The following is a 21094-nucleotide window of genomic DNA, read 5'->3' on the forward strand; positions in this document are numbered from 1 at the left end:
ATAGCTTCTGTCAGATAACATTTAAAAACTCACCAGCACAAGATAGCTGTGTGGAAAGGCACTGCCTAACCCTCATGTCCCAGATTCCAGTTCCAGGTGATCTAGTGTCTGTCCTATGATGGCCTCCGGTACCAGGCACACAAATGGTACACACACACACACACACACACACACACACACACACTCAGGCAAAAGACTCACACATAAATTAGTCTTTTTTTTTTTGTTTTGAGAGACAGGGTTCCTCTGTATTGTTTTGGAGCCTGTCCTGGAACTCACTCTTGTAGTCCAGGTTGGTCTCGAACTCAGAGATCCACCTGCCTCTGCCTCCTGAGTGCTGGGATCAAAGGCGTGCGCCACCACAGCCCGGAATAAATTAGTAAAGTTTTTTTTTTTTTCTCAAAGAAAAGACAATGAAAAACTTCACCACAGACTTTATCTTGTTCTTTAACTCATCATCTTCCTGCCATGACCTCTTAGGAATACAAACATTTACCACCAACACCAGTTCAAGAATACAATAGAAACTTTCCCTTGGTTCCAGAGCAATGGTTACTATGCCTTTCGGTTTTGTTTCCATTTAGTGAGCTAGGGAATCCAGGAGCTGAGGCTGGCCTTGAACTGAGCTTCAGGTCCTCTAGGTCCACCTTTCAAGCACACAGGCAACAGGCATCTGCTCCATACTTGACAGAAATTGTTTTTTGTTTTTCTGAGATGTTTTCCTTGTAGCTCTGGCTGTCCTGGAACTTGCTGTGTAGACCAGGCTGATTTCAAACGCAGAGATCCTCCTACCTCTGCCTCCCGGGTGCTGGGGTTAAAGGTGTGCGCCACCACCACCTGGCAACAGAAAGTTTTAAAACTCAGTTTTGTGAGTTATAACCTCAGAAGTTCAGACTTAAAATCTGAAATGAAGGGGGTTGAGAGACAGTTTAGAGGTTAAGAGCACTGGCTGCTCTTCCAGACGTCCCAAGTTCAATCCCCAGTAACAACATACCATCTATAATGAGATCTGGTGCCCTATTCAAGCAAAGCGTTGTATATATAAATCTTTTTTAAAAATCTGAAGTGAGAAGCCGGGCGTTGGTGGCGCACGTCTTTAATCCCAGTACTTGGGAGGCAGAGGCAGGCGGATCTCTGTGAGTTCGAGGCCAGCCTGGTCTACAAAGTGAATTCCAGGACAGCCTCCAAAGCCACAGAGAAACCCTGTCTCGAAAAACCAAAAAAAAAAAAAAAAAACCTAAAGTGAGCCATGAGTCTGTCTCTCTCACTCACTCACACACACACTGCTTCACTAATCTGTGCTTTTGTTTTTAGTAACCTGTTACTGAAGTAGGCACAATATGTTTTTTTTTTTAATTTCAAACAAATTCATGTGATGCTGAGGGTCCAGGATCTAAAACTTGAGCACTAAAGAACTTAGGCATTATCAGGTTATACCTTTAGGTCTCAAAGTCGTATGTGTATGCCTGTGTAAAAGTCATGTGTTGTACATGAGCACGTGTGCCTGTGTGTGTGCGCGTGCTCGTGTGTGTGTGTGTGTGTGTGTGTGTGTAAGTCAGGACATCACTTCAGGCGCTGGCCTTCCTCTTCCACGCTATGTGAGTCAGGGTTTCTTCTCTGTTGTTCACTCGTGTGCGTGCTGGCTTAGCTGGCCTGAGACTTTCCACAGCTTCTGTTCCCACCTCATTTCACAGTAAGGGCACGAGGACGACAGATGCAGTTACAGTGCTTGGTTTTACGTGGCTTCTTCAGTTTGGAACTCAGGTCCTTATGTTCACACAGCAAATGTTTTACCCATGAGCCATCTTGCAAAACAGTGTTTTTTTTTTTTTTTTTTTTACGAGACAGGGTTTCTCTGTATTGTTTTGGAGGCTGTTGATCCAGTCCGGCCTGGAACTCACAGAGATCCGCCTGCCTCTGCCTCCTGAGTGCTGGGATTAAAGGCGTGTGCCATCACCGCCCGGTGTTTTGTTTTGTTTTTTAACTTACTTTTATTTTATGTTCATTGGTGTTTTGCCTGCATGTATGTCTGAGGGTGTTGGGTCCCAGATAGTTGTGAGCTGCCATGTGGGTGCTGGAAATTGAACCCAAGCCCTCTGGAAGAGCAGTCAGATGGCTGCTGAGCCATCTCTCAGGCCTGCAAGACTGTACTTTTAAACTGTTTGTAGGCTGGAGCTTAAACTCCAGGTTCTTGTGAGCCTCATCCATGACTTTTCTCCTTATGTAGATCTTGGAAGAGAAGGGGCTCACAGCCACACTTCTCCTATGTTTACTTTACCACTGAGTAAAGATCAGGGGAAGAAAACACAAAGAAAGAGGGCAGGCAACGGTATCAAAAAGCCATCTGGTCGGAGAAGTAGCTGTTTGGCTTATGGGAGACCTGGAAGAGAACTGTATGAACTCTCTGAAGCAAAGCGGATTCCTCTGCTAATCACCCAGCAAGCATCCAGCCAGCAGCTCCCCGACACCCAGCCAGTCCTCAGGGTTAGCATTTGGTCAGTATGACAGCCTGTTGGCTTATAGATGTCTGGAGGCTTTTGTCTGGTGGGTTTTGTTTGCTTTTTATTTGTTTGTTTGATTTTGAGACACAGTTATGTGTAGGCCAAGCCTGCCTCGAACTCACAGAGATCCTCCTGCCTCTGCCTCCTGAGTGCTGGGACTAAAGGTGTTTGCACCACCATGCCTGACTATCCCCAATGTTTGCAAACAATCGTGTCGTTAGTGACAGGATGACCATATGTCCAGGGTCTCCAGTGTCTTCCCTGCCGCTGTCTTACCCACTATGGGAGGCTCACACCCTTCTTCATCAGGAGGGCAATCTGCTCCGAAAGCTGCCGCTCCCCTTCCTGGGCTTTGCTCTGGTTTCGCCACATCAGCAGCTCAGCCTGGTGGTCCTGGTGGTGCATAGGACAGTAGCCCTGGGGTTCGCACAGCTCCTGAAAGGTAGGGACAAGGTCAAGGACTCCTTAGACTCCTGAGCTCTGCCTAGAGGAACAGCAGCTCTTCTTAGGGTACTTACAGCCCCTGCAGGCTGCAAGCTAAAGCTCGCTCCTCTGGGCCTGAGCCCCCACTCCCCGCATCCTGCCACCACGGCTGAGCTCTTCCAAGTCCCTTTACCGTATATTCTGGAAAGAAGTCTCTGTAGCCCCCTTTGAGGATATACAGCTCTGGGTAGTACAATGCTGGATACTGGTTCAGAGCTCTGTCTTTTTCTCTCAGAGAACGGCACCTTTAGAGAAAATCCAAAGACGGGTGGGGTGACAGGAGCCCATGGGCCTTGGGGGTGGGGCCAGACCATGCCCACCTCCCTAAAGAACCATTAGGATTGGGAATGTACTCGGGGGTAAAGTACTGTCTAGTATACAGAAGACAGGGTTAGTCCTCCAACACACCAAACCTCTCACCTGTTTGCTAACCAAGGTCCAAACAACATTCTCTTTTCCCTGTCCTCCACTGAAGCTTCATCCCCAAATCTCTTTGTGTGTGTGTGCGTGTGTATATGTATATGTATGTGTATCTGTATGTGTGTGTATGTTGTGTCTGTGTGCGTGAGTCTGTGTATGTGCGTGGGTGTGTGCATGTGTGTGCGTGCGTGCGTGCGTGCGTGTGTGTGTGTGTGTGTGTGTGTGTGTGTGTGTGTGTGTGTGTGTGTGTGTGTGTGTGTGTACATGCTTTCTGGTCTGTGTTTGTAACTCTACCAGCTGAGTTACATCTCACAGTGCCCAATTCTTCCCTTTAGGGCTCAGACTTTTGAGCCCCCTGCTGGCAGCGGGGGTTATTACACGGCTTGTTCACATCTTGGTGGATCGGAGAGCAGGTATGGGGCAGGAAGCAGGGCTGGACTATAACCCTCACGGCCCACCCCTGTGGGCTATGTGCACTAGCCAAGACCCATGTCTCAAAGGCTCTACCCCATCAAACTGTAGGGAAGGTGTTCTTTCAAGTTAGTCTCTGTCTACACTGCCTGCCAAGTCTCATTAAGACACTCACATTCGGGGGCCTCTCTCTGAGGAGAATTCACAGAGGAACACAATGATGACTCTTTTCTGGATGTCCAGAGGGACAATAGGCTTCTTCAGAAAGAACTCGTGCAGTTCCTTCTGGCTGCACAGGTTTATGGCTCCCTGCAGAAAGAGATGTCAGCAAGTATTCCCTCAAGGGCTTGTGTACAGTCAATACTCAGGAATGCCCGCGATACTATTCTGGGATATTTAGGCCAGAAAACTGGGCAAGAAGGAATTCCAGGGCAGGAGCCTAAGTCTACCTCTACTGTCTACCCCAGGGCTTGGCATAGAGTTTGGTGTGTGGCTGTGCCATACATGTTCACAGAAGTGGACCCCAGGAGTACAGGTTAAACTACGAGAACTGTTTGTGGAGATTAGATGTTTGCAAAGTGCTTCCTGGTTCCTGGGTTGTTTTTACTTGGAGGTTCCCATACAAAAGGAGACTGCCAAGGAGGGAAAGGGACTGCTCAAGGTACAGACTTCAAACAGCAGTAAAGACTTCTGCTGATGCGATCCAAATCTTTGTCCCAGGCTGGATTTCACCCCTTGCCCAAGCCTCTCTCTCGATAGTGGTCACAGTGACTCACCAGGATGTGTCCTCCAAGGTACTCATACGGGTAGCGGCAATCGATGATGTAAAACTTCTCGATCAGACCCTGGAACTTTCCAGACAGTAAAGCAGCCACCTGCACAGACAGACATGATGGAATATGCTGTCCACTGTCACTCCGAGAGAGAGGAGCCACACCATGCCTTTTCGAATACTCCCATTAGTCACCCCAGACTGTACTGTAGGAACGACGTCCACATTCAGTCTGTACTTGCAACATGGCAGTGGTTAAGCCCGATCCCGCCTGTGAGTGAAATGTCGGGTAGAGGACACCAATGACTGACCCTGAGGCAAGCACGACCACAGTCGGCCTCTCAGGAGACACCGAGGAGAACAAAGGCAGTAGCTAGAGAAGCCAGTTTAAGAAGAATAGGAAATGGCTCCCCGTTCACCGAGGCTCTCAGAAAGCAGGTGAGATTTGTATCTAAAGGAGAAAATTTAAAACTACTGCTAGAAGCACATATGAGCTCAGTCTTTCTAGAAAGAACTTTGCAAGTACATATAAAAATACATGAAATTAGCCGGGCGGTGGAGGCAAACACCTTTAATCCCAGCACTCGGGAGGCAGAGGCAGGCGGATCTCTGTGAGTTTGAGGCCAGCCTGGTCTACAGAGTGAGTTTCAGGACAGCTTCCATAGCTATACAGAGAAACCCTGTCCCGAAAAATCCCAAAACGAACAAACAAACAAACCATGAAATTATACCTTTTTTTCTTAAGTCCTTGTTTTGAAGGCAGTCCTTGTTTGAAGAGAGAGTCTGTGTTTCCCAGGCTGTGCCCAAACTCACTATACCTGAGGATGACTCTGAATTCTTGAACCTCCTGGCCTCCCACCTCCTAATTGCTGGGATTTTAACCATGTTCCACCACCCCCAGCTTCTTATAACGTTCAGGAATAGTACACACACCGATATTCATCTTAGCATTGTTTTAGGATACTGAAACAAATGTTCAGTAAGAGGAGTTTAGTTAAATAAATTACATATTCTTGTATAACAAATGCTATAGTTTAACAGATTATCTTTTGTTTTTTTGTTTGTTTGTTTGTTTGTTTTGTTTTTAAGACAGGGTTTTGTCCTGCTTTTTGTTTTGTTTTTCCAGGCAGGGTTTCTCTGTTCAACAGTCCTGGTTATCCTGGAACTCTCTATAGACCAGGCGGGCCTCGAACTCAGATACACCTGCCTCTTCCTCCCAGGAGCTAGGATTAAAGGCGTGCACCACCATTGCCTGGCTTTTTTGTTTTATGCACTTTCTTTCTCTCTTCTCTTCTCTCTCTCTCTCTCTCTGTCTCTGAGACAGGGTCTATATAGCAGTGACTAGTCTCAGATGTTAACAATTATCTCACCAAGTTAACTGCAACACTATGAATTCATCATTACTCCATTACTTCATTTTTTTGTTTTTCTTTCCCTTTTTTAGATATTTGGGTTTTTTTTTCCGAGACAGGGTTTCTCTGTGTTGTTTTTTGGAAGCTGTCCTGGAACTCGCTCTGTAGACCAGGCTGGCCTTGAACTCACAGAGATCTGCCTGCCTCTGCCTCCTGAATCAAGATGTGGGCCACCACCACCTGGCTTAAAGGAATCCTTTAATACAGCGTCAGTTGAATAAGAGCCTGTGAGTGGGCAGAGAGAAAGAAGTACAGAACTAGGTGGCTTTAGGGGAGCACAGGCAGACAGCTCATAAGATGATGTGCCCAGTTACCATCTCCAGAAATCTGCTCACCGTGTCTGGGGTGATGTACTTCAGATCTTGGTGTTTCCCTGACACCGTTGGAAGCACACACTCCTAGAAAGACCCAAGAACTCAAATTACAGCAGGAATTCCCAACCCAAGCCTTGATCAAAGATTTCCATGGTGTCCTTTCCAAGTGAGTCTTTTTTTGTTTTGAGACAGGGTTTCTCTGTGTAGATGTGTTCTGGAACTCGCTCTGTAGACCAGGCTGGCCTCTAATTCACAGAGATCCGCCTGCCTCTGCCTCCCAAGTGCTGGGATCAAAGGTGTGAGCCACCACCTGGCTGAGACCGTGCTTTTAAAAAACAATAACAATAACCAAAACCCAAGGGCCACTGAGGTGACTCAGCTTGTGAGGCCTGGACCCTCACGATAGGAGGGAACTAACTTTCACAAGCTGTCCACCGACACCACACATATGGCATGCACATGCATGTGTACATGTAAACATACAGACACATGCACACAGTAAATAAAGTGAAAAGGAAAGACTGGAAAATGAAAAGTAACAGAACACTCTACCTTGGTATCGTGGTCTTCCAGGGAAAACTCCATTGGCTCCTCTGAAATCTCTTCTTGGTCTTCTAGATTTAGATTTTTACTCAGCTTGGGAACTGCAGTGATGGGACTCCCCAGAGACCTCACTTCAGTGTCCATCGAGACTCCATTTCCCTGCCAAGTGTCCACAAGATCAAAACCTAAATGGGGCTGAGTGTCAAAGTGTGTCTACGATTCTGCTATCAAGAGGCCAGTACAAGAGGTTAGCAGTCTGAGGCAAGCTTGAGCTGCCTATGCAAGCTCTGTCTCAATGAAAGAAAAAAAAATTAAAACTAACAAACAAGAAGTCCTTACTTCATTCAGAACACTTGTACCATGTACAAAGACTGACTCAAAATATTCTTTTTTTTTTTTTAGATTTATTTATTATATATACTATGTTCTGTCTGCATGTATCCCTGCAGACCAGAAGAGGGCACCAGGTCTCATTATAGATGGTTGTGAGCCATCATGTGGTTGCTGGGAATTGAACCGAGGACCTTTGGAAGAGCAGTCACTGCTCTTAACTGCTGAGCCATCTCTCCATCCCTGACTCAAAATATTCTAATATAAATGTAAGAATTAAAACCTACAACATCGCCGGGCAGTGGTGGCGCACGCCTTTAATCCCAGCACTCGGGAGGCAGAGGCAGGCGGATCTCTGTGAGTTCAAGGCCGGGCTGGACCGACAGCCTCCAAAACAATACAGAGAAACCCTGTCTCGTAAAACCAAATAAATAAATAAATAAAAAATAAAACCTACAACATCAGGACTCCAGAGACCAAGGAGGAGGATAGCTTGAGTACTGGCATTCAAGGCAGGCCTGAGCAGCACAGCAAACCCTCATTTCAAAAGAGAACCTGGTGCAGGCTGTTATCCTAGCACCCAGACTGAGAGAGCAGGGTTGTTGTGACTTTGAGGACACAGCCTGGACTCCCCAGCAACTTCCAGGCTACCTGAACTATAGAGTGAGAAAGGAAGAGAAAAGAAGGAATCAAAGGCCTAAGAAAAATTCTCACTCCAGAGTTTAACCAACTAAAAGATCAGAGAGCCCATAGCTCCCCCTTGGCCTGCTTAGACTCAGCGTCTCACCCAAGCCAGTGTAGGCAACGTCAACAGGCCAGAAGTCCACAGCCTACTCTGTAGCCCATGACACTCCAGACATCACTGGATGATATTCAATAACTCACCAGCAAAGGAAGGGGAGAAGCCAGAGGATCTCCAGGCGTGTTTTGAAACCTTGGGATCCTAGGTGACTCCCACTGCAATGTCTTTAGATTGGTGTTTATCTGCATAAGAAAAATGGCATTGACTGGAGGACGAGAATTAGTAATAATGCCAGCCAACAGTATAACATCTGATCAAACCATCCATAACTCTCATGAAACACATACACATAATCATTTAAACGTGTATCTGAAGACAGATAATGCTTTGGATCTCATGTCTGACCCACAGATTTGCTTTGGAGAATACAAATTTTATCATCATAAGCAAAAGGATAGAGGTGAAAGACAGTTTGCTTGGGAAGGCATGTTTGTGTATATGTGTGTACTACGTGTGCATGTAGTGCGTACACTTACAAACACAACATGATGACTTCAAAACAATTATTTACATGACGGTAACAGCAATTTGTATACTTAAACTGATCAACTGAACATAACTGATAACTTGCTATAGTGCTAGGTTTCTGTCCCAAGGTTAAACCTTAGGTAGAAAAACCAGAGGCTTTTTTTTGTTACAATGATGGAATTTGCTTGGCTGGCATACTGAAGTATAAACAGTTGTAGGTTTCATGACATCAAGCAATTGCTCATTTAAAGAAATAAAGTTAATATATCTAGGTTTCCATTAAACACTTACGTTTTCTTTATTTGCAGATAAGCCACGCACTGCATCTTTCTTTCTGTGGCTATGGTCCAAAGCGTTTGGAGTACTACAGAGAAGCTGAACCTAAAAGACATTGTCTGCTGAAGGCATCCAACATCCATCAGCCGTGCCGCCAGTGAACCCTGCCTCCCACCCGAGAAACAAACCCACAGTCAAGCAAACCAAAGGGAGAGTCTCAGCTGGGCCTGGTGACACATGCCTCAAGTCTCAGCACTCAACAGTGCTCCAGCCAGCCAGGCACAGTGAGACCCTCTATTAAAGGGGAGGAAGATAGGGAGGCAGGTGGGTAGGTCGGTCTACCTACTGGGATGCCTTTCATAGGGTCCTGGTGATGGTTCCTGAAGATTAAAACAAAGATGAGCCACTAGTCAGGTAATCCCCAAACACAGTTTGGTCCTTAGTGCTTAGGGGCATACCAGTTCTTCCTTTCTCCTGTTCAAGGAGGCCTAGCCTTTGTTGGTTTGTCTCTTCCAACAACAACATGTAGGCTATTAAATTCACCAGCATAAACAAACAGGATAAACGGGCACCAAAGGGAGTTTGCCTTACATCTCTTATTCCCGGTCTGGTGCCAAGGATGGAACCTAGGGTCTCATTTAGGCAAGCATTCAACCAGTAGACATACCTGCCATTCCTGTCTCACATCTTTTTTTTTTTTTTTTTTTTTTTTTTTTTTGGTTTTACGAGACAGGGTTTCTCTGTATTGTTTTGGAGGCTGTCGGTCCAGCCTGGCCTCGAACTCACAGAGGTCCACCTGCCTCTGCCTCCCGAGTGCTGGGATTAAAGGCGTGAGCCACCACCGCCCAGCCTGTCTCACATCTTACACAGGGACAATCTATGACTTAGTAATGTGCCGACACTGATGACAGGAGACTCTTTAATGAATGAATTTCTACCTTTCCTCCATTTCCACCCAGTATATACAGCACAGTAACCAAAGCCAGGCCTGTGGTCTCTACCACTATAGACCAGCATTCAGGAGGCCGGAAGGAGGATCACTATGAGTTCAAGGTCATAGTGGACGGCAATGAGACCCTGCCTCCAAGAAAAATATATGAAACAGAAATCAATCCAGGAGGTGGTGTCACAAGCCTTTAATCCCAGCACTCTGGAGCCTGATCTACAGAGTGCCAAGACCAGCCAGGGCTACATAGAGAAACCCTGTCTTGAAGAAGGAAAAAAAGAAAGAAAAAGGCAAGCAAAGAAAAGCCAGTTCAAAGACACATGAACAATGCAAGTGAGATTTCACACATGTCCCTAAAAACTGCCACAGGACGCTTTTAGTAAGTTTTGATCAAAACAGGGTTTCTCTGTGAAACAGTCCTGGCTGTCCAGGAACTCACTCTGTAGACTAGGCTGGCCTCGAACTCACAGAGATCTGCCTGCCTCTGCCTCCCAAGTACTGGGATTAAAGGCGTGCACCACCACCATAAGTTTTGAAAGAGATGAACTGAAATCAGTTTTTATTCCATGTACACACCTGGCTAGATATTTTAGGATCTCCAAGGGATACTTTATCATAGTTATAAGAACAAACATAAAATGCTTGGTAGTTGCTAGATACATGTTTTGTTTTGTTCTTTTTCTTTCTTTTTTTTGTGGGGGTAGAGATGGGAGATGGTGTTAAGATAGTATCTCACACAGCCCAGGCTGGCCTTGAACTCACAATTATCTTGCCTATGAGTCCTGAAATTACAAATGTAAACCATAGTACCAGGTGGCTCTGATGTTTTTATTGTTGGTTTGGGTGGTGTTTTGTTTTGTTTGAGACGGTGTCTCAAGTGGCCCAGCTTTCTCATTTCTATTTAATGTTTTCAGTAGCTGTTTATAGAGTGCTACTGTTATCTCCTATTATGAAGAAAGTTCGGTCAGGCATTGGTGGCTCTCGCCTTTAATCCCAGCACTGGGGAGGCAGAAGCAGGCGGATCTCTGTGAGTTTGAGGCCAGCCTGGTCTACAGAGTGAGTTTCAGGACAACCTCTAAAACAATACAGATCAACCCTGTCTTGAAAACCACCCCCCCAAAAAAAGAAAGTTCAATCCAATGAGTTAAGAAACTGTGTGTCATGCACAGCTGGTGAAGTAGTAAACCACCAGAATCTAGACAATCTTATTCCTGACCCTGCATCCTGAGCCACGGAATTACAGGACCTCTCAGACAAAGAGATGCCCACTGCATGAGTGCAGTTTACCATTTCCCTTCATGTAAAAACAAGGTATTTCTGTGTAAGGTGGTTTAAAACAGCCTGCGTTTAACAATGCTCTTTAGACCTAGAAAACTTAAGTGAGACTCTAGGCCTCCAAGCCCACTACTGTCCCAAGTCTGTCTTCAGAGTGTGCAGAGGCCACAGAGGACGCCCTGTGTTTGGTGAGGGAAGACTCAGGCATGCAGACCATTTAACAGCAGAACTTACTTCTCAGTTAACTGCACATCCTGGGGTCCTGAGGAATCCAAGGAACCTGCAATCAGTTATGAAGAAAAATGGGCTGGGCAGGCAGCTTGCTGGGCAGAGTGCTACCTTAGTGTGCACAAAGTCCTAGGTTCAATCCTCAGCATTGTGTAAAAGCATGGTGGGCCCACATCAGCTCTCCCATAGTCTGTTACCCAACCACCACCACCACCGCACAGACACACGCTAACAAACAATAATTAAAACAAACACGCACTGGGCTGGAGAGAGGGCTCGGAGTTAAGAGCACTGCCACTACCACCACCACACAGACACACGCTAACAAACAATAATTAAAACAAGCATGCACTGGGCTGGAGAGAGGGCTCGGAGTTAAGAGCACTGCCACTACCACCACCGCACAGACACACACTAACAAGCATGCACTGGGCTGGAGAGAGGGCTCGGAGTTAAGAGCATGGCTGCCCTTGCAGAGAACCCGGGGTGTTTCCAGCATCCAAGCGGTGCCCACAACCATTCTCAACTCGTTTCAAAGGGCCTGGCACCCGCTCTCACTTCTTTGGGCACCAGGCACACATTCACTTCACCTAATGAATAAACACAAATGGAAATCAGGTAGGTCACAAGTTCAAAGGCTACAGAGTGAGTCTGAGGCCAGCCTGGTCTACAGAGCGAGTTCCAGGACAGGCTCCAAAGCCACAGAGAAACCCTGTCTCAAAAAACCCTATCTCAAAAGACCTTTTTCTAATGCATAGCCTTTTTGAGACAGGGTTTCTCTGTGTAACTCTGCTGTCCTGGAACTCACTCTGTAGATCACGTACCACCACCATCCAGCTGCATAGCAACTTCTACTACTGTTATTTTCTCTTTCCGTTTATCATTCAACTAAGAAACTATCTAACCTCAAAATTCCTACTTTTAGACAAATGTTCTCTCTCAGGATTTTGGTATGTAGCAGCGCTGGCTGGCCTCTGCAGCCCAAGAGATGGTCAGCAGTTAAGTCTACTTGTTACTCTTCCAAAGGACCCAGGGTCATTTCCTAGCATCCATAAAGTAGCTCATAACAAACAGTCAGTAATCCCAGTTCCAGGGGATCCAACCCTCAACTATTCTTCTGACCTCTGAGGGTACCAGGCAACCATGTGGTACACTTGCATACCTGTATGCAGAAACATTTATACACATAAAAGGTTAATAAAAATTAGTTAGTTTTCTTGTTAAAGACTGTACCCCTACCGGTGTCATCGAAGTCAGCCGAAGTGATAAGCGGAGAAGCAGACATCTCTCCATTGCTAAGATTTGAAAGATCAAGGCAACGTTTTGGGGTCCCTCTGTTGAGACATATAAACATATCAAGATTCCTATTAGGGTATACTATCCTAAAAAAGGTAGAGATCATGTCTTTGAAATCTTTCTCAATTACTGCCACAAAAATCTAAACAAAATCCAAATAAATCTAGCTGCTATTTGGAAATAGCTCAGACTGGGTTTGGAAAAACAATCCTTTACTTTTTCTCTATTACAGTAATGTAGCCAGGCGGCGTTGACACACACCTTTAATCCCAGCACAAGGGAGGCAGAGACAAGCGGGATCTCTGTGAGTTCCAAGACAACCAGGGCTGTTACACAAAGAAACCCTGTCTTGAACAAGCAAAAAAAAGACAAACAAACAAACAAACAACAACAAAAACACCAAACCAAACCAAAAACAATAATGTGAGCCTCCTTTTCTTCTCACCAACACATCAAGATGGGAGTTATTTGAATATATCTAAAGGGATCTTCTTTTAGAATTTTTTGTATGAGCACACACTTGTGTGTGAGCACAACTCTAGGAGACAAGGGCTCTCACGTGGGCCGTCGGGCTTGATGACAGGTGCCTCGACATGCCAAGCCATCTCACCTGCCTAGTGAGTAGGATCTTGACCTCTCTACCCTGTTTACCCTGAACACAAATTCAGTTTCTCTCTGGAACTCTACTATTCCTCAAATCCTGTTTGCTAATGAGGTGTGAAGACAATATGGCCAGACTCTAAAGTACACTAAAACTGATACAACTCATATAAAACATAATAATAGAATTTTCAGAGTTCTTCCTAGACAGCACATTGATTCTGGCATGACAGGAAAAGATTATTCCTGTTAAGATAGAAAATGATTTTTCTTCTTATTTGTTTGTTTGTAATAGGGCCCCACTAGTTGTCCTGAAATTCACTAGTAGCCCAGGCTGGCCCTGAACCTGTGGTCATCTTGACACAGCCTCCAGAAAGGTGAGATCATAAACAGCCTCCACCAAGTCCCATTTAGAAAAAGACTTTTTTTTTTTAATTGTTACATGGAAAGGAAAGAGTCACACGTCCAAGGTCATGGCTGAGACTCAAACCCCCAACCTTGAAACAGGGAAATTCAGGAAACAAACCTGTTCATAAAAACCAAAGTCAAGGTGGAAAACTAAAAATTAATTTGAGGGATGGAGTGATAGCTCCGTGGTTAAGAGTTTGCTGTTCTTCCAGAAGACTGCAATTAGGGCCCCAGCACCCACTTTAGGCAGAGTAACCACCTGTAACTTCAGGCAGGTACAACACTCTGAGCTCTGAGAGCACCTACGGACAGGGACAGGGACAGGGGCAGGGGCAGGGACACCCCTACACATCATTAAAAAATAAATATTTTTAAGCCGGGCGGTGGTGGCGCACGCCTTTAATCTCCCAGCACTCGGGAGGCAGAGGCAGGCGGATCTCTGTGAGTTCGAGGCCGGGCTGGACCGACAGCCTCCGAAACAATACAGAGAAACCCTGTCTCGTAAAAAATCCAAAAAAAAATCTTTTTAAAAAATGAATTTACCCAGATAAAATGCTTAGGTTTGTCGAGTCGAGAAGCTTGTCTCCTGGAGATCTGGGGAAATCTTGGGTAAAAGAAGTGTTTCTTTCCAAAAGTAGGTTTAACATCTTCCTCTGACTGAACCTAAAACTGGGTGCTGAAACAGAACTCTCCTCTCTTCTCGAAGATGGAAAGGGTCCGGTAGACATGACTTCGGAGTCTTCACCGAGGCAGGGGGACAGCTATCTAGGAGAAGCACATTCCAGATGTTCAGCTTTCCCAGCCTCTCCGCCCTGTGCAGGGCCTGCCTAAGCTCGGTTGGAGGAGCACCCCCAAAGAATCGAGTGTAACCCACACTCTGCCCGGTCCGCACCCCCAAAGAATCGAGTGTAACCCACACACTGCCCGGTCCGCACCCCCAAAGGATCGAGTGTAACCTGCACACTGCCCGATCCGCATCCCCACGGGATCGAGTGTAACCCGCACACTGCCCGGTCCGCACCCCCAAAGGATGGAGTGTAACCCGCACACTGCCCGGTCTGCACCCCCAAAGGATCGAGTGTAACCCGCACACTGCCCGGTCCGCACCCCCACGGGATCGAGTGTAACCCACTCTCTGCCCGGTCCGCACCCCCACGGGATCGAGTGTAACCCACACACCGTCCGGTCCGCACCCCCACGGGATCGAGTGTACCCCCCTCTCCCCCCGGAAGGTCACACTGCCCGGGGCAAACGCCGACAGACGTCGGGCAAGCTCGGGCCTGCGGAGGAGGAACGGGGAGAGGACTGGCGTGACCCGGAGACAGGGATCTAACCGAGGCGATTCGGACCCCGGCCCCGAAAGCACCCCGCAGGGACCATCGGGCGTCCGGGACCCCCGAGCGGACCCCGCCCTCGGCTGACCTTCGCTTCACAGGCAGACTCGGCTCTGGAGAAAGAAACTCCTGCACGGGAGCGAAGGCTCCGCCGGATGAGGAGGACCCAGAGGCGCAGACGCGGACCGCGGTCTTAGAGATGGTATTTGTAAGCTCGGGGCCTCCCCGGAACTGGCAGGAGGGCCAGACCAACAGCCATAGGCCTGGCCATTCAAACCTTCCGCTCGCCCAACAGCCTATCACCGCCCTCCTGCCTGCGGCGTCAGCCAATCAGCGTGCCAGCCTAGACTCCCCCCCCCTCTGACCAATCGCTAGGGTCGTACCTCGCCGCGTAGGCACCTCCGCCGCCGCACAGAGAGCATGACGCTCATTGGCTCTCCCTCTGGCCAATCGCCACGCCCTCCAAGCGTTCCCTTCCCTGAGCCCCGGCCACCCCGGGAGATTTGAATGGAGCCCCGCTGGCGATGATGGTCTGCGGGGCCTGCTTCCCAGTTGGGAGGGTTTCCTTCTCCTAGCTTCTTTCCCGCGTCGTTCCTCTTGAGGTTTGCTTAGCTTTCGGCTGGGAATGGAGCGTTTGCCGCCGGTGCGGCCGGTGTTGGGGCATGGCAGGTGTGTGTTGATACTCAGCCGCCCCGGGCCCCTTCCAAGGAGGCGTTCTGGGAAGAAATCCCTTTGCGGGCAGTGGAGGGATCGCACGTCCTGACGTCATCCTTACGGCGTTCTAAAGGGCCTTAAACTTGGGCTCCTTAAGTAGCTTTGAACATTGACACGATTACCTGTAGGGAGGGGTGTGATTTCATGCCTGTAATCACAGCACTTGAGAGTGCGCCCCATAGGAGGAGGCGCGCCCTGAGTCTGAGGACAGAGCGAGCCCCAGCTCACCCCGGGCTAAGGCGAGCCGCTGCGAGAGCAGGAGGAGGAAAGGAGGATTATTAGAGTAGAGGGGGTGGTAATAGGAATGGAACCCAGAGCCTTGGGAACGCTGGCCAGCTACTGTCGTTTAGCTGATACTCCCCAGTCCAAGAAATTATTTATTTAGCTTTATTTTTAATTAGGTGCATGTGGTGGTGGGGGGCGGGAGGGGATTTGTGCAAGTTGGAAGGTCAGAGGCAATCCCTCCGTGCTGGAGTTACTTACTGGCAGTGCGAGCTGCCCGACACGGGTGCTGGAAAACAAACTCCATTTCTCTGCAAGGGCCGTATGTGCTTTTTTGTTTGTTTTTGTTTTTTGAGATGGTTTCTCTGTATTGTTTTGGAGGCTGTCCTGGACCTCACTCTTAAACCAGGCTGGCCTCGAACTCACAGAGATCCGCCTGCCTCTGCCTCCCGAGTGCTGGGATTAAAGGCGTGCGCCACCAACGCCCGGCGCCGTATGTGCTGTTAACCACATCTCTCTCCAGCCCCTGAGCCCAAGAAATTCTTAGGTTTTTTTTGTTTGTTTGTTGTTTTCTTCCTTCAAATCTTTTTTTTTTTTTTTTTTTTGGTTTTTCGAGACAGGGTTTCTCTGTGGCTTTGGAAGCTGTCCTGGAACTAGCTCTTGTAGATCAGGCTGGTCTCGAACTCACAAAGATCCGCCTGTCTCTGCCTCCCAAGTGCTGGGATTAAAGGCGTGCGCCACCAACGCCCGGCCCTTCAAATCTTTTGAGAGGGGGCATGAATATAGATGAGATAATAATTGACATGAGTTGGGGGTGAAATCTGGGTGGGAAACTTAATTAATGTACACAGTGATCACCTGGAGACCCCGAGAAACTGTGGATTCTGATTCAGTAGGTCTGGGTATGGGTAGCAAAGCATTATGCTGTACTTTTTGTGTTGTCATAACTTCAGCTTGAAATCCCTCTGCCTCAACCACTTGAATTCTGGGATTACAGGCATGTGTAATCATCTAGTGTCCTGTACCCTGCTTCAGAATAAACTTGAATCTCTTTTTTATAGTTTATTTAATGTACATTCATGTAAGTCTGGGTGAAGGTATCAGATACCCTGCCATGTGGGTGCTGGGAATTGAACCCAGGTCCTCTAGAAGAGCAGCCAGTGCTCTTACCTGTTGATCCATCTCTCCAGCCCATTTTTCATTTCATTTCATTTCTTTTTTTTTTTTGTTTAATGGCTAGTTGAAGCAGGATCTTGTTATATAGCTCTGGTTGGCCTCAAACTCATGATCCTCCTGCCCTAATTACCTAAATGCTGGGATTACGGACATGTGTCACCACACCTATCTTGGAATTTCTCATAATTAAAAAAATTTTAAGATGGGTATGGTAATGCCCACTTGTAATCCCAGCTCTGCAGAGGCTGAAGAAGGAGTGTTACCAGCGTTCACTACATAATGAGACCCATTATCAAAGAAAACATGGGGAACTTGGTGGTGAGAGCTTGCAGTCTAAGCCCTTGAGAGGCTGAGGAAGGAGGATCGAGACAGCTTCTTGGTGTAGCTTTGGAGCCTGTCCTGAAACTCGTTCTGTATACAAGGCTGAGGCTGGCCTTGAACTCACAGAGATCCACCTGCCTCTGCCTCCCGAGTGCTGGGATTAAAGAAAGGCATGCGCCACCAACGCCAGGCACAAACCCATAACCTTTATCTGCTACGAGGATCATGGTGGTGACAGTGGCTGAAAGATGCAGGATATCCATCCTGTGTCTAGATTAGCACCCTTTTTATCTGCAGAAACTGCTCCCCCAGACAGGGGGTGTGTGAACAGTCTTTGTCCTCTAGGACAGAGATGGTAAGTGTGGGTGTCATCGCAGAGCCTTGTCGTGCCAGGTAAGTTGGGAAATAAGGGGGGGGTTTCAAGGGCCTGTGAGATGTGTTTATTATGAAGCGGTCCCACAGAAGCAGACAGATGATAGCAAGGGCACACCTGGCTACCAGTGCCTTCTGCAGCAGGTCCCCAAGGGAGTGCTGCCAGCCACCGTGGGCCCCCACAGCAAGAGTGTTGACCAAATGGCTGTAGCTCACTCCAAGTGATGGGAAGGGAACTGGAAACCGAGTGCTCTACCAAAGGTGAAGAGTGACCAGTTCTCCCGCAATCTAGGCCCCCCAAAAATGAGCTTGAGATTTCTCTCAAGTAGAAAAGGTCTTAGCCCAGAAGACTTTGAAAGCTGGTCCCTGTTTCTTGTTTTCTAAAGTCTTTGCTTTGTTTTGTTTTTTTGCCATCAAAGAATGTGTGAGTTGTGTGAGTACCAACGTGCCTGCCAAAGTCACGGGTAACTTTCAAAAGCTGGTTCTATGCTTCCAGCACAGGCTCTCCTGGGGCTGTCACCTGGCCATCGCCCCTCTCCCCCAGCAAGCATCTCTACCTACCGAGCCATCTTGTTGGTCTCATGTTTCCTATTAATTTTCTTTGCTAGTGTATGAAGGAATGGGCTTTGCTGTGATGTTTTCACTGTATGACTGTACTTCATAATTCCTTGTTCATTTAACTTCTTACATGTTTTGTTATGTGTATGGGTGTTTCCCCTGCATGTATGTCTGTGCACCACGTACATGCCTGTGGAGGCCAGAGGAGGCTATCAGATCCCCTGGAACTGGAACTGCAGACAGTTGAGAGCTACCACATGCGTGCTGGGGCTCAAACCCAGATGGACAATCTCCCCAGCCTCCCTCTTCTGTTTTTAGGTCGCATACATTCCAATATTCTCTCCTCTCTGCTCCCTTTTCACCTCTTACCTCTTCCTCTGTACGCCCCTTTCTGTTTTCATGTGGTCCCCCCCCCAATGTGAAATGCACCAAAAAGTTGGATATCATCCTGAATACAGTTTAAACTTCTGTATAATTCTTTTTTTTTTTTTTTTTTTTTTTGTTTTTTGGTTTTACGAGACAGGGTTTCTCTGTGGCTTTGGAGGCTGTCCTGGAACTCGCTTGGTAGTCCAGGCTGGTCTCGAACTTACAGAGATCTGCCTGCCTCTGCCTCCCGAGTGCTGGGATTAAAGGCGTGCGCCACCAATGCCCGGCTACTTCTGTATAATTCTAATTTCAGTATATGTGCTTGCTGAAGTGAGCACCATTCCTTGTCCCCCTCCCCCCTCCCTCCTTCCCTCCCCTCCCCTCAGTCCCTCCGTGGCTCTCAGTCTCGTGGAGCCTCGGCTGGCCTCAAACTCACCATGCAGTCAGGAATGACACTGAACCTTTGATCCTCCAGCTTCCACATCTGAGTGCTGAGATTTCAGGATCCTAGGTATGTGCCGCCAGGCCTGGCCTCACTGTATTTGCTGGACTGGAGTATTATCCTGTCCTTGGGTAATCCCTGTCTGGGCCTCTGATTCACTGTGATAAGTAAGGAACAGTAACCCTTCCCTTTGACCCCAATCTGACCCATATCCATCGGTTGTTGCCAGGGCACAGCGACAGCCTGGGTTTCACCCTCAAACACCAAACAATAGCAGGAGGTACAGCCCCCGATCCTGGGATGCCCAGATCAGGCAATGGAGGGAGACGAGCCCTGCATACCTGGGATCCCCCCAAGCCAGCCTCTGCACGAGAGGGAGGCTGAGGGGTGTGTCACTGATTTGGCTCCTTCTGCAAGGGCTGGAGGCCGGGCCATACTTTCTCCGATTAGCAAAGATTTAGGTTTTCTTGGGGGTGGGGGGGTTGGGGGTGGGGGGCATCTGCGCGGGTGCATGCTCTCTCGCTCTGCCGCCCCTCCAGGAAGGAGACTAGGAACTTCCTGAGGCCGGTGGATCCTACTCCTTTGGGTGATCTCCTGCATGACTGACTCCAGGCCCCGGAACCCTCAGAGACTTGGGACAAAGGCCAGAAAGAGGCCCAGGTAGCGTCCTGTCCTCTGCCAAAAGCCTTTGGAGCAGGGAAATGGATGGGGTCTGACCCATGAGCACACGAGGTAGGGTCCAAAAGAGGTGGAGGCTGGAGACACACACACACACACACACACACACACACACACACACACACACACACACACACACGGCCCTAAGTTTGCCCTCTCCCACCACAAATAAGATAGGGATCAGGCGTGCTGGTAACCCCTGGAATGCCAGCACTGGGGAAGTGAAAGCAAAGGATCAGGAGTTGTTTACTTCTGTCACTTAAAGTGTGATTTGTGTCGAACGTGAAGATTTCTTTATTACAGAAATAGTAGCAGTAGGATCATGAGTTTAAAGCCAGCCTCAGCTTCATTATATATATATATATATACATATATAGTTTTACCAAACAAAACAAAACCTACAAACAAACTAAAAAAAGGAAGGCAATCAAAAAAACACCCTTGAAAATCGAAAGAAACATAGTTATGGGCAGTGTCAAGCTCTGCTGGTAGGCCCTCTCAGGCCGCACTGTGAAACATGGTGCCCTTCTTTTCAAACGAGTTCTTACGCATGACTTGCAGTGTCTTTTAAAGTTTGTAGTGCTGAGCTATGTTATCCCCTTGTCCTTGAGACTGCTTTGTTTTTGTCTCCTTCCCTTGTATACTTACTGGGTGGTGGTAGGGAGGTGAAACAGCATCTTGCTCTGTAGCTGTAGCCCAGGTTGGCCTAGAATGCACTATGCAACTGAGGGTGGCCCCGAGCGTATGGCAAGCTCCCGAGTCTCTCAAGGGTTGGGATTACAAGTGTGAGTCACAAAGTCTGAATCCGTTTCTTTCAATGTTCTGCAAGTAAGCCAGTGTTAACGTTCACACAACCATTTAACTTCAGTAAGCACAGTTAGGAATAGAAAGGGAACAAGGCGTTACTGGGTGTAGTGGTCCATGTCCTTAGACTCAGCACTGGTGAGGCAGAGGCAGGAAGGGTCTCACTGAATTGTAGGCTAGCCTGGTCTATATAAAGTAAGTTCCAGGATAGCCAGATGTTCACAGTGAGACCCTGTCGCAAAACAAAAGACAAACAAAAAAGAAAAAAGGAAACAGATCTTGATATAACCTTTATCTGCTACTTGGGCAGTCACTTAACCTTTCCGGTAGTTTTGTTCTTTTTTTTTTTTTTTTCATTTGGTGACTGAAAGGAAAAAGATAGTATATTTACTTAAAGCATACAGTGCAAGCTAGGCAGTGCACGCCTTTAATCTCAGCACTCAGGAGGCAGAGGCAGGCAGATTGCTTGTGAGTTTTCAGGCCAGCCTGGTCTACAGACCATGTTCCAGGACAGCCAAGGCTATACAAAGAGATCCTGTCTCAAAAAACCAAAACCAAGACCAAAAGGACATAGTGCAAATGTACATGGCGGTTCATGTCTGTAATCCCAGCGCCTGGGGAA

At 47.6% G+C, this 21094-nt stretch overlaps 1 protein-coding gene across 2 annotated transcripts; it reads right to left on the reverse strand.

The window, feature by feature from the left end:
• Nucleotides 1–418: 418 nt before the first annotated feature.
• Cdc25c (cell division cycle 25C) lies at nucleotides 419–15091 on the reverse strand. Of its 2 annotated transcripts, none has more exons than XM_040758087.1 (14): nucleotides 14908–15091; nucleotides 14029–14246; nucleotides 12421–12515; nucleotides 11188–11233; nucleotides 9079–9112; nucleotides 8748–8837; nucleotides 8072–8170; nucleotides 6866–7015; nucleotides 6335–6397; nucleotides 4592–4690; nucleotides 3991–4124; nucleotides 3118–3229; nucleotides 2778–2936; nucleotides 419–837 (listed from the first exon to the last, which is right to left on the reverse strand). In XM_040758087.1, exons 2-13 carry the CDS (start codon nucleotides 14211–14213, stop codon nucleotides 2781–2783), a joined length of 1263 nt encoding a protein of 420 aa, XP_040614021.1. In that variant the 5' UTR covers nucleotides 14214–14246; nucleotides 14908–15091; the 3' UTR covers nucleotides 419–837; nucleotides 2778–2780. The 2 variants fall into 2 exon arrangements, with proteins under 2 accessions (XP_040614021.1, XP_040614020.1); XM_040758086.1 differs by having other exon boundaries at nucleotides 14029–14250; nucleotides 14908–15090.
• Nucleotides 15092–21094: the final 6003 nt, after the last annotated feature.

The sequence above is a fragment of the Mesocricetus auratus genome, unplaced genomic scaffold (assembly GCF_017639785.1).
Source record: "Mesocricetus auratus isolate SY011 unplaced genomic scaffold, BCM_Maur_2.0 Super-Scaffold_100015, whole genome shotgun sequence".
NCBI lineage: Eukaryota > Metazoa > Chordata > Mammalia > Rodentia > Cricetidae > Mesocricetus > Mesocricetus auratus.

Excerpts from the sequence above, each read along its gene's own strand:
- Cdc25c (XM_040758087.1), bottom strand. The coding sequence starts at position 14,213 with ATGTCTACCGGACCCTTTCCATCTTCGAGAAGAGAGGAGAGTTCTGTT. Across the intron at positions 11,234-12,420 it reads GGCTGACTTCGATGACACCG|GTTCCTTGGATTCCTCAGGA; the intron begins GTAGGGGTACAG and ends AACTGATTGCAG. Across the intron at positions 6,398-6,865 it reads TGGAAGACCACGATACCAAG|GAGTGTGTGCTTCCAACGGT; the intron begins GTAGAGTGTTCT and ends GGGTCTTTCTAG.